Source organism: Vigna radiata, chromosome 11 (genome assembly GCF_000741045.1).
Source record: "Vigna radiata var. radiata cultivar VC1973A chromosome 11, Vradiata_ver6, whole genome shotgun sequence".
Taxonomy (NCBI): Eukaryota; Viridiplantae; Streptophyta; class Magnoliopsida; order Fabales; family Fabaceae; genus Vigna; species Vigna radiata.
The window spans coordinates 16521832-16540584 of record NC_028361.1 but is presented as its reverse complement, the minus strand read 5'-3'; the positions used below and the strand labels follow the sequence as shown (position 1 = coordinate 16540584).

At 32.4% G+C, this 18753-nt stretch overlaps 2 protein-coding genes across 4 annotated transcripts; one reads left to right on the top strand and one right to left on the bottom strand.

The window, feature by feature from the left end:
• Positions 1-1684: 1684 nt before the first annotated feature.
• Positions 1685-2999, top strand: LOC106777269 (verprolin-like). Its single transcript, XM_014664836.2, has one exon. It carries the CDS (start codon positions 1709-1711, stop codon positions 2810-2812), a length of 1104 nt encoding a protein of 367 aa, XP_014520322.2. The 5' UTR covers positions 1685-1708; the 3' UTR covers positions 2813-2999.
• Positions 3000-12583: 9584 nt separating this feature from the next.
• On the bottom strand, positions 12584-18212 carry LOC106777971 (pentatricopeptide repeat-containing protein At5g39710). Of its 3 annotated transcripts, none has more exons than XM_022787408.1 (2): positions 15667-18212; positions 12584-14979 (listed from the first exon to the last, which is right to left on the bottom strand). In XM_022787408.1, the coding sequence occupies exon 1, from the start codon at positions 18128-18130 to the stop codon at positions 15815-15817; it is 2316 nt and encodes a 771-aa protein (XP_022643129.1). In that variant the 5' UTR covers positions 18131-18212; the 3' UTR covers positions 12584-14979; positions 15667-15814. The 3 variants fall into 3 exon arrangements, with proteins under 3 accessions (XP_022643129.1, XP_022643130.1, XP_014521304.1); XM_022787409.1 differs by having other exon boundaries at positions 12584-14910; XM_014665818.2 differs by having other exon boundaries at positions 12584-14890.
• Positions 18213-18753: the final 541 nt, after the last annotated feature.

Genomic DNA, 18753 nt, shown 5'->3' with positions numbered 1-18753 from the left:
ATTTTGTTTTCTTCAAGAGAAGAATATATATATATATATATATATATATATATATATATATATATATATATATATATATATATATATATATATATTACGAGGATTAGATGTGTAATAGATGATGAAAAGTGATTCTAGAAGACGAACATAAAAGTAGACTTAGTTTTACATCCTTTAATGATGATCTGAAAAACTATTTCTGGTAACCTAAAATGAAAGGAAATGTGATTATTTAGGTTAGTGTTTGACTTATCCAAAAGATAAGATTGAACAAAATGTTGTAGCAATTTAATATTTTATAATAGATAGTAAATATGAGAATATTTAAGTGACATTATTGATGATCAGCTTTCTTTTGAACTGATGTTGAAAACGGTAACCTAAGTTTCCTTTTGTCTTTCTTCCTTCTTCACCACGCTGCTCTTTACTTTCAACGCTATTTTCTTAAAACTTTAATTACCACTTTCCGAATCTCTTACATCTTTACGTTTTCTCTTCTTTTCGGAGCCTTCTCTTTAATTTCAACGGTATAAATTTTCTTCAAATTTCAACCACCCCCATTCAGGGTTTAATTTCAGTGTCAACTATGTTTAATTTTAATTTTTTCTTTTTTTTTTCTGAATAAAGATGGAAAATTAAATTACAAGTGTCTTTTTGTCTCTTCAAAGAGTCTCCTCTTCTAGATCCATTGTCACTATTTTTCGTGAATTACAGCGAGCAAAGTCATACAATAATATATTTCACACATGCCAAATTGATTATGTCCTTATAATAAAATAACTAACTGCTGCTTCTCGAATACCGTTTGCCATTTATTGACCAAAACAATTTGCATATCAAGCCAATTGCTGAAGTAATGGCCACACCCAAATTTCTTCTTCGCCGGAATAACAAAACAAACTGCTTTACAATTCTCTTCTGCTTCACCTATTCCCAAATAAAAAAAAAAAATCACAAGTCTTACGTGGATTGAGTTGAGTTTAAAATTAACTTTTTTACATGATGATATTAGAATCATGTTAAAATCTATTATAATCAGATTTGTGTGCATACATTGTTCTATTTGTTATCGGACTATTATCATATATCTATTAATATTTAGTTTGAGATGTATATACCTCGACTGTTGGAGAGCAAACAAAGTCCCACATTGAGTGAAAGAAGGACTAGTTAAGGGTATATACACATAGATATCTCCAATGGTAAGAGATCTTTTGGAGTGGTACCAAAAGCAAACCTGTGAGAGCTTGGCCCAAAACGGACAATGTCTTACCATGTGTGGAGTTCTATGTGTCTGTCGTACCTCCCCCAACATCGACATGAAAAAATATATTTGAAGTTTCATATCTATAAAAAAATAACATTGATGTAAAATTAAATTAGATTTAAAGTTTATTTCTTAAAATAACATTGATGTAAAATCTATAAAAAAAAATACTCAAGAGTGTTAACTCTGGTCAATTTTAAAATATGAAGATTAGAAAAATGAGTGTTTTAGTTCTTTTAATGTACAAGAATTTTGTGTTTTGAATTAGTTTATATGCTCAATTTTTGTCTTTAGAAATAATGTCAATGTTCTTATTTTGTAAGAACACACAATTTATAATGAATCTAAATTTGTTACTAACTAACGTGTCATTGACAAATCTAAAATTTAGAAAAGATAGAAACATAAAAATATAACAAAATTCCAAGCAAAAGGTGGCTAATGTATTTTCTAATGACCAAAATCATTCACAACAGTCAAATTTCCACCCTTCATCTTCCTCTCTCCTTCCTTCTCCTGTCTCTGTCTGCATATATTTATACCCTTACTCCACACCCATCATCCATTTCTCCAAACTCAAAATCCCAATTGCCAAACAACACCATTATGGAAGTGGTGGTGGCAGTTCCTCCTCCACCGCTTCAACCACCACCACCACCTTCTTCTTCTTCTTCCATGGAGTTCAACTTCGATAGCAGCTGCTCCTCCCCTTACATCACCGCACCTTCCAGCCCTCAACGCTTTGGCAACTTCTTCTTCAGTGCCCCCGCCAGCCCCACCAGAAGACACTCCTCTGCTTCCGCTCTCACCACCACTGAAGATGAATTTGAATTCGACTTCGGCAGTCATGTTCAAAGGCCTTCCCTTTCTGCTGACGAACTCTTTCTCGGCGGAAAGATCAGACCTTTGAAACCCTCTTTACCTTCCTCCGTTCCGACATCAGACAAAAACAAAATCCCATCCCAAAGAACAGATAACGTGTCATCATCACCGTCACCACTCTCATCGCCGTCGTTATCAGAACGTAGAAGAATCAGAGAAAGATCCTTATCGTTTTCCACTTCTTCTGCCATATCACTACGCAGAGAACCTGAAACCAACAGTGATGACATCGATGTTAATTCGGTATCTTCAACTGAAAAAGGTATCAACAAGGCCTCCGAGGGCGTTTCCCATTCCTCGTTCTTGTCGTCGATTTCGTTCGGGAAAGGGTACCGAAAGTGGCGGCTGAAGGATTTTCTGCTGTTCCGAAGCGCTTCTGAGGGAAGAGCTTCCGACAAGGATCCCCTTCGGAAATACACGGTTCTGTCCAAAACGACGGCGCAGGAGGATGTGCGGAACCTGAGCTTCCGATCCGTGGAGAGTTCCGGTTCGGTTTCGAGACGGAGGGGACCGGTTTCGGCTCACGAGTTGCATTACACGGTGAACCGGGCCGCTTCTGTGGAGATGAAGAAGAAAACATTGTTGCCTTACAAACAGGGGTTGTTGGGGTGCTTGGGTTTCAACCCTGGGATGCATCACTTCAGTGCAAGAATTGGATCCTAATGATCGGTTAATTAAGCCAGATCACTAGTTTTAATCTTGGTTAATCTGTTGATTAAATTGTGATTTTGGTGACCATGTTTTGAAAAATTGCAACCAAATGATAATTTCAATTTTCATTTTGTACATTCTCGATTTGTTGTGGTTGGTTCTTTTCTGGGTTATATATTATACTTTTTCCTTTCCTTCCCGATTCTACTAAAATTCTAAACTTTAAATTACATTTTATAAATATTGAAACATTAGTGTAGCGTATGTTACTTCTACTACCGTAAACCGAATGGCTCAGTGAAGGTTGACATAGTGCATTGTCCTTTGTGTACTATGTGGTCCTCTCACTCGAAGAGTTCTCCTAAGGTCGACCATTTATGTATAGTATAACTTTTTCAAGGTCGATTATATAAGTCGAACGACTCTTTCCAGACCAATCGACCATTAGGTCGATGGCAATTTAGGCCAACCATTTAGGTTGAACGGCTCTTCCCAAGTCGATCAATCACCATGCTGATTATCCAAACTGACCACAATCTAAGTCAATCATCCAAGTTGAACAACTCTTTCCAGGCCGACCAACCATCTAATCTGACTGTTTAAGTTGACCACATGGTTAGATTATAAACAATAATAATTCATTAAAGTCCCCAATGAAGATTAAGGTGTGATTGGACCGTCATTAGGCCGACGAAAGGTAAAGGTCCATTAGAACTAATATAAATAAAGGTCCCAGGTATGATTTTTGGACACAATGCACAACACATGTGAATTACTTGCTGTGTTAACCGCTCGATTACATTACTAACTTGAGCATCAGAGTGCCTTTGACATGTGTATGTTCCTACGACTTAGAAAAGAAGGAAGGAGAGTGAATAATATTACTTGGAGTACGAAGACGACTAGAGAGCTCGTCCGACCTTCAACAAACTCGCCCAGTCTTAGAGACAACAAGTAAGGTCCATCCACAAGACAACCTAGAATACTTAGGTTCGTCTGGTATTCAAGGTCCACCCGGTCTTCAAGATCTGTCCAGTCTTCAAGGCCCATCCAGTATTTAAGGTCTAACCAGAGTGTTTTAAACGAGGGACTCCAAACCTTACCGAAATAATTAATATTTTTATAAAACAATATCTTTTAATATAAACAGATACAAAAAAATACTCATTAATTTTTTTTTTTTTTATCTTTTTATAACTATCATAATAACCTTTAAAACATCTACAAAAATTTCTAAATTATCTGGAGATAAAAGTTAAGTTTAAGTATATAAAACATGTAAATTTTATTTTGTTGTAAAATTAAACTAATTTTATAAAAGTGAGATCGATTTAATTCTTTTTAACACTGTATTAAAATCATGTTAAAATTCATTATAGCACAATTTTTGATTTGTTAGATATATTATTTTAGTTGCTATTAGAACATTATAAAATTATTATCTCGTATCACCGTAAATATATATATATATATATATATATATATATATATATGAGAAACAAATATTATGATTTGGTACATGTTTTGTCTGTACATTGTATTTGGTCGTGGTAAAAATTGGTTTGTGATGTGATGTCACCTCCAACCAAATCCTGCGTTTGTCTGTACACTAACGATTTCTGCTGGTTTTGCACGTTGCAAGAAGAAAAATGATATTCTTTGCGTGCATTTATGACTCTCCTGTGAGAAAAAGTGTAGTTGTCAAACTATGTACACAAAAACGAGGATTTTAAAACTAAATCTAAGGTCGTCTTTTATAAGTGTCTTTGTTTTTCTTTCACCTTCAACAACCTGTTTCCCACCCTAATGTGTTTCCATTAGCAATTTCTCTTCTTATTGCTAACGGATTTTGTCCAAGTTAAAAAAAAGTACATGAGATTGGTCACAACATAGATATGCCAAGAAAATGGCGGAGAAATTTGAATCATAATATATGGACAAATTTAAGCATGAGCTTAAAAAAGAAAAAAAGCATTTATGCCATATCATTATCATGTTTAATAATGATTGTAATGTTGCTGTAATCCACAGTCATTTGTTTTTTTTTTCTTTCTAAAATATAGTTTAAGAAGAGTGTGTGAAAATTTCATTAATATTATTCTATTACTAAATGTTATCATCACGTACATGTTAATTATACTTTATCTTATTGGATACAAACAAAATCTCACATTGGATAAAATAAGAGATGAGCATAAGTTTATATACGTATAAGATATCTTCATTAATAAGAGACATTTTGGAGTGGTACCAAAAGCAAATCCGTGAGGACTTGACCCAAAACGGACAATATCTTACCAATGTGGAGATCTATGTGTGTGTTGAACCTTCCTTCATATCTTTGTATGATATGTAAAATGAATTGAGAAATTTGATTGTTCTTCTGATTCCTTATTATTTTCCTAAAATATATCAATGTACACTAATTTTATTATTTTAGAAAATATTCAAAAAATTAGTATATTAACGTTAATTAAAGTTTATTAGAATGAAAAAATAAAAAACATAGTACAAAATTTGTAAAGATTTAGAAAATGGTGTTAAGCGGTGGCCTATGGGCATCGAATGCCAATTCCAAAGTGTTTAAGTCAATATCATTTCGTGACATGATTTTTACTCTTGAGCATGCTCAGATCAACGAGCTCCATAGCCTTAACCTTGAGCGTTGATTTTCATCGTTGAGCACTCTCAAGTCAAAGAGCTCTAGGGGTTATTAATCCTGAGTTTAAGTTTATGTCGTTGAGCGCTCCCTTGATAGTGACCCTTTATGCACATCAGCGTAGAGCACTCCCCAGTACCATTGGACGCTAGCAAGTATTGTATTATGCTTTGATGTTTTTCAATATCTATGTTTTTTTTTATATATTTTGATTTCTGTTTTTCATGTATTACTGATGTTATTCATGGTTGAAAGTGGTGATAATGAAATGATTTTCGATGATGTATTGATAAAATATATGTATATGAGTAGTAATCTCTAAGGTGGAGATGATCATGTATATTTTAAGTGGATATTTATGATTGAAAATGAAAGTTCTACTTATAGGAAGGGTTTTCAAGGTTGATAGAAAGACTTTATTACTTTGTAGGTTCTGTTTTGCTTGTATGACCATGGCTTTCCTAAGGAAGAAGGATATAGTAAATTAGTTAGTGTTATGCATTGACTCCATTTCTCTTAAATTATAGAGAATTTACCCTATTAGGAGGAGGGGGAAACTAGACTCTATTAATGGTTTGTAAAACTTGAGGTTTTAAGGATTTCAATTTCATTTGATGACAGGTGCATAATTATTAGAGTCCAAATCAATGCATAAATTTAGATATTATATTTTACTTAGGTGTCTATGAATGGTCTGATGGTTAAATCATTAAATGCTATATTTTGAATTGATCGAGATATTGAGTGATAAATTGTCTATCTATTAACTTATCTTCCTTTGTTGTTTGTGTTTTTGTTTCTTTTTTGTAATGATTGTTTCTATGGCATGAGTAGATGAGATTATAGGTAGAGGTGATTCTATAAAGTAGACTGAAAGCTATGTTTAAAGTTTTAGGTTTTGGAGCAATGTACTTAAATATAGAGTATGGTGTAACTCCTTGGTTTTGTTATATTATATAAAAGCTTAAGTGACATATTTATTTCCTTTTTAGAAATTTTAAAGATTGCAACTACCCATATTGGTATGCTTGCGTTTATTTCAATTGTTTATGATCAGGTTTGCTTAATATCTAAATTGTAACGATGCAATTAATAATGTTAATTTGTGAAATTTAGATGTTACAAAGTTTGTACTAGATAAAATAGAACGAAATATGGAATAAGATAAATGATGTAATTAAAAAAATGAAATAAAAAATATTAAAATAATGCCAATCATTAATATTATTATCAAGGATGAGTGGAAAATCTTTGACAAAATTTATTCTCTCTTTATAATATTCAATTACTAGATTTCTCGAATCATGATCGTAAAGAGTTATTAATTTAAAAATAATTAATAGGTCATCTATATCATTTATATCGTCTTTATATAAAAATATTTCTCCTTTTTTGTATACATATTTTCTTTTTATTTTATTCTTCAAATAATAATTGTTTAAAATTAAAATAGTAACATTAATAATTTTATCGGACTTTTTTAATTTGACTATTTTCTTAAAATTAAGCACCTTTATAATTTTTATTTATTTTTATAATAATAGTAATAATTTTATTGTGTTTATTATAAAAAAGAAAACACACATACACATAGCGTATAGTGAAAAAAAATTATTAACGACAATAAAAAGCTTAACCTGAAAGCTAACTATTTATTATGTAAACTACCTTATATATAAAATAATTTAAATTTATGAAAAGTTAAATTTTATTTAATTTTTTATTATTAATTTCATTTTGTGAATAGGAACGTTGTAATTTCGTGGATGTATGTTAACATGAAAATGGAGTCAATGAAATTAAATAAACTTGCCTTATGTGTTGCTTTCGTCTGCGTTAGTGAAAGCAAAGTCGTGAGACTTATGAGTAATTAAATATCAATTTGGTTTAAGAGTTAGATTTGTCAATTTCTGTAGTGAAGTCAAGTCATAATGATATAAATTATAAAAGAATAATCAATATTTTCTTAAATTTTAAAAATGACAATTAAATAAAAGTAAACATTTTAAAACTATGACACTTAAAAAACAATAATAGGATAGAATATTGTTTAACAACGGAAACAAAGATTATCAATAAAAGAAAAGTATACAATAAGGAATGTTAAAATAATTGTTTAAATACCAAATACATAAAAGTATAAAAACTTCAAAAAAAAACATAATTAAACATGGAGAAAAAATACACAAAAAAATTTTAGGATGAATTAATTAGTTAGATTTAGATAATATTTAATTATACATTTTTGTTTCAGCTAAAAATTTGAACAATTTAATCTATTATTATTTCATATAATTGATTGATTAAATGTGTTGAATAAATATGAGGTAAGTAACTGTCTTTACTTAAATTATTACTTTATTAAGTGTTGTGGGAAAGAAACCAATAATAACTCAATCGATTATGTTAGGAATAGTTTATTAACTTTGAGCTAATATGTTACTATCAAATATAAATAATTGGTAAATACTAAAGGTAATTAATTGTTTAGTTAATAATAATTTATTACATTAAGCTAATAAATCAAAATTATTAAAGAATTTGATGCTTATTCTAAAGTTAATTACTGCTATATACATTATTCACTCCCATTCAAATACGGAAGTCGCAGTCAGACAATAAATTTGTGTTTCATCATCAAAATGCAAGAGGATTAAAGCTAATCTTCAATTTGTTTATCAACAACTCTTTAATATTTCAAGGAAAACATTCTTACACGAGAGAATCAAAATCTAACTTTTTTCTTCTACTCATAGCTTTGCCAAATTTTTTTTCCCTCTCATATGTTTTAAAACTAATATCGTTAAAGTCAATTACTATACATATAAGATATTGTTTATTTTAAAGTTTTGTTCCTTATAATTTTGTTCTTAAAAGATATCTTAGATACAGAGTGAAAGAAGTATTTAAACTGTATTTAACCTCGATTCTTAAATGATGTAAGACTATTCTAAACAGTAAAAATGTTTTACTCTTTTACATGAACTACATGCCATGCAAGAGAAGCTATGTTTACGTAAAGTCTACAATTATGAATATTAGAAAAAAAAAACTATATATTTTAATGGATAATGATATTTAGACAACATTTTATTGACAACATTTGAACATTCATTACGTGTCAATTTATGATTGGCCAAAAATTACTCCACAATCAATAATAATAATCATAAACATTATTGTGGAGTAATTTTTGACCAATCACAGATTGACACATAATGAATGTTTAAATGTTGTCAAAAAAAATGTTGTTTAAATATCATTATCCTATTTTAATTTTCGTCATCTCTCACTTTTAGTCTTCTCCTATTTTGAGGTGCAACACTAGATAGCAGCAAATCATAGCATGATGCTTCATGGGCACGTAATTGCAGAAGCATCTGAAAATATGTCTCCTTCACTATATTTTTTGACCATCTTTAATGGTTTACAATCATAATTTTTCATTATGAAGACAATAATTATGTGGCTATGCATGTAATGGATACTCAATTGTTTTAGGTTGTTCATCATTTCAAGTACTAAGTACTATAAATGTTAAATGCTATTATTGATGTTGTTCCTAAAGATTTTTACATTTATTATATGAAGCTTTTGTATCTATTGATTTTTTGGTATTTATAAGAATTATCTTTTATTATTAAAGTTTTATTTAGTTATTGATAGAAATATATGCTTTTTAAGTAGAGAAATAGTTTTTTTTTATTATTATTTTACCTAAAATCTTATTTAAGATTTGGAATTTTACTTTTTATATCATGATCGGGGTAAGATCTATTTCTTGGTATTGTGATTCAATATATGAGTTATACAATAAATATATTTTAATTAGAGTATGCATGCATTTTTTTTAGTGATTTTAGTTTTCTTAATATATTAATATGCTAGAACTAAAGTGTAAGAGCTTAATTAATAATATAATTCTATAAAACTTGTAAATAATATTAACGAGAAAACTTAAAACTTCAAGAGAATATAATTAAAGTATCTCAATAAAAAAAATAATTTCATAAATCGAAATTTTAATAATATTATATTTGACAAAATTAACTTACAAGTTAACTCATAATTGATTAGCTAGTTTTTAGTTGATAAATTAGTTGTATCAATCATTTAGTCTCAAAATGAAGACCTATATGCACTAACTTCTTGTGTCTTGTGAAGTTCTACAAAAGTCATACATTTTCACCAACCTCTTTGCCTTTTCAGTTATCATGTTATACTTTTGTTACTTTTTTAACTTCAATTACACGTCTTTGACTCACTCTCTTTCGAACATGTCGTCACGCATGGATACCATCGGAAACATGCAATAAAGTTTAAAAAGTTGAGTAATGATACTAATTATATAATTATATGTTTTTACGTTCATTTGATACATAATATAAAATGGTTATAAAAGTGTAAATTTTTATATTTTTTCAAAAAAAAAAGAGTAAAAAATAAGTAAGGATAACATCAAATGAATATAAAATATTTAGATGTGTCATTTTTAAAAAATTAGATAAAAAATAACTATTCAAGAGTAAATACATCAATCATTTCTTATAGTCAATCTTATATTAGATATGAGTAGTGTTTAAAATTTTTAATATATATCCTTATTTCAAAAAATAAATAAAATAAAGAATCCTTCAATCCCACAAATTGCTACTAGATATCTTTTGATTATTACAATGCATTATAATTTCACAAAAAAAAAAACTATTGTTGTTTAGTTAGAGCCGTCAAAATGGGTTACAACCCGCGAGCCAACCCGGCCCACTACGGGTTTGAATCGGGTTGAGTTTGAAAAAAATGAATTTTTTTTATACGGGTCAGATTTCAACCCGGCTCATTTAAATCCGGTTCATGCGAGTTGAACCCATGGTAAGCCGGGTTGGCCCGCCAACCCACCTACCTAATTTTATTTTTTGAATTTATTATTTTATTTATGAAACTTATGTCATATAAGAAACTTATTTGTATGTTTTTTGTGTTCGTTTTTGGATAACATTTGGATTATATTGTATTTTTTATTATTATTTTGAATTGTGTTCAGTTTAACATCATTTTTTGGGAGTGAAATTTGTTTAAATTTAAATATAGAAAGTTTGTAATTTTTTTTATTTAAAAAAATTGTAATTAAATGGGCTAGTGAGCCAACCCGTTTACCCACCAACCCGTGGTGGGTCGAGCCGGGTTCAGATTTTCCTAGCTCACTAATAAATGAACCGGATTGGGTTGACTCACTAAGTGACCAACCCGTGGTGGGCCGGATCGGGTAGAGCCGGGTTACCCATTTTGACAGCTCTAGTAATTATATTTGAAAACTAAAAATGAACTAACATTTTTGTAATATAAGGAGTAAATCAATACTTGTAATTGTAGATTAATATAGTATTTCTCAATCGTCCCAGTATTATTAGCGTATAAAAAGAAAGAGAAACAAAAGAAACACTTTAAATAAAACAAATTACAATATCTATTCTTGTTTAGTTCAGTTGAATATGTTATGAAGTTGTTATTGAATGTAGGCTTATATTTGTTTCCTAAATACTTTTAAGAGAGAAAAATTAAAATGAATTAAAAATAAATTAATGTTTTCATAAATGAAAAGTAATTTATAAATATACCCATCTGTAAAATAAGTTAACTTGTATTGGTAAATTATTATAGGTACTATTTTCAAAACTTTTAATTATAAAAATATAAATGAATAAAAAAAATTGAAGACTAAAACATAAATTTTCCATGTTTGCATGAATCATATAAAATCTATACCATAAGGCAAAAAAGGGTTGTTGGTGTTATAACTAATAAGCATACTTAGTGTACCTTTGATATGTAAAACCAAGTTTTAATAGAAAGAAACACACTTTCAAAACATAGGAGGGAGAAAAAAAAAAGAAAAAAATATTTTCCATCTATTATTCATAGAAAATATTTTTTTCGGAATTAAGGTTGCATAATTAAAATTAGATGATGCAAAACAACATCACAATGGTAAAAAACATTAAGGTATTAAAATATGTAGTAGAAATAATTTCTCCAAACTTATAAGAATATATCAACAATAATAGAAAATGACCAACAATAATTATAAAAAAAATCCTTAATGTCAGAATTAAAAATTCATGTATATAAGACAAAAGCAAGCTTCATTAAAATCAAATATATTATACGAAAATCAGATTAAATACATAAAAAAGCTTCAACATTAAGCAATAATGCTTCTAAATTTGAAGAACAAAAAAAAACATTTAATATAAAACAATAATACGAAATTGATTTATCCAAGTGCAAATTGACAATTACAATAGTAAAAATGAAGAATTAAATTCATAATCTTTTTGACAAAAACTTAGTTTAATCCAACAATGAATAAAGCAAGTATAATTTTATTAAGGTGGCTATAAATATGTCAACAATTTTTTTTTTCAACGACTCGAAAATTAACATTATCTCTCAACCTAGAAGACTTCCTTACTTTTAATTAAGCAAGATAAAATGAACTCCAATAATTTATATTTTTGTAAACATATAGTTGAGAGTCCAACCATCTCCACTGCTTTAATAAGTTAATATTTGAATAATAAAGGTTTGTTTATTTCACAAGTAATGACAGGAGACAAACTTGAAATTCTTATTTAAAATTATTGTGTTTGAACTTTAAAACAATGTAATTGAAATTATTTTATTTTCTTCATCATTTTCATTAAACCAGTGTTTTAAAACTATTATATTTTAAATAAATTATACAAGTTTAAATGTTGAGGTTTTGAAAATTCCTTTTCGAATTATGATAAAGTTTTAAAATTATCTTTTTTTAATAATCCGTGACATGCTAAATATTGGAACATTACATGAGACACTACTTTATAAGCTCTTACATTTATTACCTTAAATATATTAATTAATACTTTCTATTCATAGCATTAAACTAACCATAGTTATGGTAAGGTTTAAAAAATTATAAAACTTTAAGAATATACCATCAAATATATTTTAGATACTGTAAGTATTAAAAATATATTGAATCTTAAAATAAAAGGTACTGATAGTGATGGTTGTTTAAACATGATGTATTATATCGAATATAAGACAAAGATTGTAAACAAGTTTTCACTGTTTACCCTTCAAGTTGTTTGAGTTGTCTTCTGCTCAACTAAAACTAAGTACAAAGAACAATTTAACAGAAGAGTACGAGAAATTAAGAGATCCTTTGAATGTACTCAGAGAATCCAAATGAAAGTGAAGAAACCTAATTCTTAAAACATGTTCACGTCAAACATCTACGCCAACACCTACAATCAACGGTGTTCTACCACCACCACTAATCACAGACCATTCACAAAAGTGATCGTTCAATGAAAAAAGTGACACTCAACAGTCCAGAGCTAAAATGCTTCCATAGATAAAATTCCTAGCTAGCATTGAACGCCACATCAGTCCCGCTTAGCATCATGTTAGAAATTTTCCGTTTAAGGAAATATAAGAACGTCAACAAAATACATCTATGTTCTCTGTTTTTGTTTATATACCAATGGATTAAGGTTTTCTCTCCCATGGATTTTTTTAACAAAAATATAACAAAGCCTTTGATGTAAATCACATGTATCATCCTTTAAAGATTATTCAAACTGAAACTTAAAATCACTAGTTAAACTCAAATAGAATCATTAGTTAAACTGAAATACTTGTATATCTGCTAACTCATATAAGCATAATGCAGAAAGCTATATCTAATGATTGAACAATCAATTTAAGTAAAATTTTAACAACTAAATATACTATACACTATACATGCAAACTACAGCATTTTTACCTTTGGAAAGGCTGGATTTGTTCACGAACATATATCAGTTATGTCAACATGAAAAATGCAATTTCAAGTGTTGCCTTTAGAAGTCAATAAGCCAGATTCTTTCTGTGATTTTGATATAGTTCTTCTACCTGTGAACAAAATAATGAATCTTCATCGATGAACCGTAGTTCCCAATCCTGTCCCTAGCATGGGTACAATACAAAGAACAATCTATCTATACAAGAATAGTAATAAAATTCCTGAATATTTGAGAGATTGAGGGCTCTCCCTCTCTATCCTGAATTGCAACTACTGTCCCTTTTCCACTCCAAATTCCCTTTATTCTTTCCACCGAACTATGTCCATAGTTTAACTCTTCTAACTACAACAACCCCTTAACTAAGGTTATCATCCCCTGCTTCCCAATTATGTTTTCCCCCACTATAATCCCCTAAACATCAAAGGTGAAAAACCAGGAAAGTAAGCTCGGATATTAGCTTCAGATTCCAGTTGTGTTCAGAAGTGCGGAAATGATACTCACGGACTAATAATCAAGATCTCCTGTTTGAATTTGACATGTATCAAGAATCTGTTTAGGTTGGCAGTTCATGTGCATGAGTCTGACAACACAAGGGAACTGGTTGTACCTGCTGTTGAGAAAGTAGCCCCTTTCTTCAGTAAGGAGAAATGAAAAATTGAATGAACTCGCTTCAGGCAATTACAACCTGCATGCAACTCTTTCCAATCCTCTCCAGCATCTGATCAGGGCTAAAGAAGTACGGGTTGAGCTTCTGATTAGGTTTTTCAACCAATGTACAGAGTTTGTAGGCATGTGAAGCATGTGATTCTAGTAAACTTTTACAGGGCTTAGTCTACAAGGACATATGTCGTAATCTTTCGTGAAATCTACTGTCATCTAAATCAGTCTAACAGTCTCTGTCCTTACCTAAAAAGAAATGGCTTATATGTATTCCCAATATGATAGTTAAATAAATGAAGAATCATGGGGAAAAATTTTAGGCTCCCCACAATTTCAGGCTTCCAATGTAAGCAACGACTCTTTTTGAGAGTTAAATAAAATCTAATATTGGAACAGCTAGTTTTGCCAGATGAAAATCTCAACGGATTGTGCCTTCTTCCATTTCTTACATTCTATGTATATGTGTTTGTGTGTGTTCTCTTCCTGAAGAACATTCAGTAAATACTCTTCTCTAGTTGCGACAACAAAATATATTCTCTTGACCAAACCACTTGTAACTTCCACACAAAGCATTTAGTTGGTCCAAATTAATTATATAAAATTTCCTTTTTCGGCAAAAGCCTTTCCGATAGGATACTTTCCCTTATTATAGTCCTCCCCAGTTCAACGTTATGCAAATTCATCCTTCTAGTTTTCAAGATGCCTGGAAACTTTTCTTGCAAATAAGCTCTGCCACTACCCTCACCATGGTCCAAACTACCCTTATCTTTTGCAAGGAAACTTTTACCTCCATGGTTTTGACTGATTTCATTGTAGAAGGCTCTGGCAATGGTTGTTTAACAGATTCCTACCGATGCCCAAGATTCCTTCCATGAGAATCTCATTTGATTTACCACTTAATTTATATTATATGTAGCAGACGAGACTTCATCTCCACTGGGTGATCTGCAACAAATAAAAAGAACCTTGTCTCTAGTTTAGTGATAACGTAACGCAACAATTTAAGAACATCAGTAATCACCGCCAATTCAGTTCTGGTAAAAGACAAATATATTACAAATCAGATTAAAAATATCATTCACTGCAAATTATTATCACTAATAACACAACCTATCAAAAAGGAGAGGAAGCTGGAGAACCATTAAATCATTAATATAAAAAACAGGAATGGAAATTTCTAATGACCTAATCCTGGCCGATAAATGGAGTTAAACAATTAAAAGCATTTTATTCATGTGGCTTTGCAAACAATCTAAGATTCAAATTTACAATTCGAATGCTAAAATAAAAGGCAAACAATGCCCAGATTATGCTTTCTTGACTTCAGCAGCACCCGTTCATGAAACAAATAATAAAGTACAACAAATTGAAAGTAAATCCGCGATTATAAGAACCTGCAATTTGAAATACAAACCAAGAAAAAACACAACAATGTCCTTTTTTGAAAAAGCGAGTTACTTCATGCTTGACAATTATAAAAACAAAATAACAAGGCCACATTTGGTTGTTTGAATCACATGAAAGAATAAGAATGAAATTGTATTACGAATTATTTTGACATATTTTGTGTAATTAGCAAGAAATGACTTTTTGATGTAAAAAAAATTCCCACGTTGCGGGAAGGGCATTGAAAACGAAAAACAATACACAATTGCAAGAAACACCTCACAAATAAATTTTGTTTAGGACTTGATTGAGAAAACAGATGGGAGATAGTTTACCTGTCCAAGGTGGTGGTCTTTGATAATTGTGGAGCTAGGGTTTCATTTTCACATTGTAAATCCAAGCCAAACACGCTAGGTGTAAGCTAGAAGGATCCATTCTAATTTCAGCATACAAAGCACGGTTCAGGGCACGAGAGGAAAGACATTAGGTGCTTCCCGGAGCAAATGAATGGATCCCACCGTTAGGTAGCAGGCCATCCTTGGCCATATCAGTTAGCACATTCAAAACAGCGTCCATGTTACCTTCTTTGAAGTTAACCTCAACAAGTACTTTAGCTACCTCAGCATCATTAAGCTTACAACTCTTCAACACATTTTGCAAAACCTGACTCAGCTCATCATTCATCCCTTTCCTAGATAGTGCCTTGACGAGAGCAATTACAGTCACTGTATGAGAAACAAAACCATAATGTTCCAACTCCGTATACATATTATATGCCTTGTGAACATTTCCACTTCTACAATGTCCGTGTATTATCAAATTATGAATTGCTGCATTAGGCTTATGATTCCTCTGAAGCATTGTCTTAAGAACTTGATCCGCTTCATTCATCAAACCCTTCATGCAGAATCCTTTCACAAGACCTACCACGCTCTTAAATTCATTATTACTGCAATTTTCGATCAGTGTATTGTATGTTACATGATTTGGTACAGACTCCTCATAAAACAACTTCAGGAGGAGCCTCTTTGCTTCCTTCGTCCTAGCCTTCTTATTAAGTCCATTAATAAGCACGCTGTAGGTAACATCATCCGGCAAAAAACCCCTCTGCATCATATCATCGTGCAAACGAAGAGCCTTGCTCAACTCACCTTCAATGCAGTGAGCATTAATCAAACTAGTGTACGTAACCTCATCAGGCGGGAGATCCATCTGCAGCATCTCTCGGAACAAATCAAAAGCTTCCACCAGTTTCTGCTGCAGACAAAGACCCTGTATGAGCGAGGAATATGTAACCCTATCAGGCATAACACCCTTCTCAACCATCTCCTCCTTCATTCGAAAGGCTTTCCCCAGCTCCCGCTCTTTGCAAAACCCAGCTATAACAGTGCTATAACTAACAACATCAGGAAACAACCCCCTCTCAACCATCCCCTTCAAAATCCCCACAGCCTCCTCCACCCTCCCCAGAAAGCAATATCCATGCACAAGCGCGTTATAAGTCACAACCGACGGCGAAAATCCACTAACAATCATCTCACTCAAGACCCTATAAGCATCATTCAGCAACCCTTTCCGGCAGAACCCGTCAATCAAGGTTGTGTAAGTCCTCTCATTCGGCCTCAGCCCCCTAACACGCATCTGATCGAAAATTTCCATCGCTCGACTCAAATTCCCAGCCTTGCACATACAGTTGATCAAAGTAGTGTATGTAACAACATTTGGTGACAACCCCTTCTCAACCATCTCCGAAAGCAGCACAAACCCCTGGTGGAAATTCCCCTCCTTGCAAAACCCATTAACAAGAGTATTATAAGTGACCTCATCAGGAGCAAACCCTTTGTCACTCATCTCCTCAACCAATTCCCCAACCTCACTCATTTTCCCCTCACCAAACAATCCATTGATCACCGAATTGTACGAAATCAAATTCGCAACCACGCCCCTCGCCGCCATCTCTCTCAGAAGCATCATCGCCTCCTTCACCCTCCTCCTCTTGCAGCAAGCGTCGATCAGCGTGTTGTAAGTAACCACAGTCGGCGAAACCCCTCCCCTCTCCATCTCGCGCATGAACCCGAACCCCTTCTCCAAGTCTGCCCGGTCAACCACGCCGCGAATCATGATGTTGTAAGTGTACACGTTCGGCGACACGCCGTTGAGGATCATGTCGCGGAACAGTTGTTCGGCTTGGTGAAGGGAGCTTTTGTGGTGCTGGCGGCGGAGGAGCGCATGGAGGATGGCGTTGTGGGAGAGGACGGCGAGCGCGAAGCCGTGGCGGGTGGCAAGGCGGAGGACTGCCAGGGCTTTGTCGGGGAAGTCGAGGCGGGAGAGGGATTTGACAACAAGGTCGAAAGCACCAGCTGCGGTTGCGGCGGAGGAGGAGGAGTTGCAGAGGTAGTAAGTGTCGTGAAGGTGGCGGAAAAGGTCGGTGGCAGTGTGGTGGATGAGGGTGGCGGCGAGGGAGTGCGCAGTGTTGTAGAGCTTGAAGCGGGTGAGAATGTGAATGGCGAGACACTTGCAGTGCGGGGTGAGGAAAGTGTGGGCCCGGGCTTGGGCCCAGGAGAGGAATTTGAGGAGAATGCCGCGGTTGGATTGGGAGTGGAGTAATACGTAGGAAGCGGCTTGGGGAGTGAAATGATGAGAGAGTGATGGCAGCATTTGAGGGTGGCGTTTAAGGTACGCGATTGCTCTCTCTCCAACCAGAGCGTCGTTGGAAGAAGAAGAAGAAGAAGATGAAGATGAACACAGAGTGGTTGAAGAAAAATAACGACGGTGATGTTTAGGTTTCCGGAAAACCATTGTCGTTTTGGCAGCACTGGTACCAGATGGAACGATTTAAACCTTTTGTGTCTTAAGAGAAGAAATTTTATTATCTAGTTTATTTTTACCTTCATCTTGTTTAGTCATATAGATAATTATATTATTTAATATTTAATTATTATTACAATTATTGTCATTATTATAATAAATAAATATAATTGTTGTTAATATTATCATACAAACAACTCCTTATGTGCTGTTTATGATCTTTAACCAAAATTGAAATTTGATCAAAATCAATCAAGTTGAAGTGTAATTTATTGGAAGAAAACATATAATAAGAAAAACAAAAATATAACAAGTTTGAATAGTTGATGCAGTTCTATCATGGCCGCTGCCAGAAGGAACTAAACATTGGCATGACAGCAAACTTCATGGTGCCATTGTTGCAATGGAAGCCATTTCTCTCACCGAAGGCAAAGTAATGAGGCTGCCATTTCTGCAACACAAACTTAAACCCCTCTCCTCCACCTTGCACCGGACTTGCCAACATTTTAGCCTTTTTTATGTCACACTTGAAGAAACTCCCATAGTTTTTGAACATGTACACACTGTGTGGGAAAGTGGTGGCATTTGGAGCATCATATTTGAACACTACATAA

Excerpts from the sequence above, each read along its gene's own strand:
- LOC106777269 (XM_014664836.2), top strand. The coding sequence starts at position 1,709 with ATGTATTTTCTAATGACCAAAATCATTCACAACAGTCAAATTTCCACC.
- LOC106777971 (XM_022787408.1), bottom strand. The coding sequence starts at position 18,130 with ATGGTTTTCCGGAAACCTAAACATCACCGTCGTTATTTTTCTTCAACC.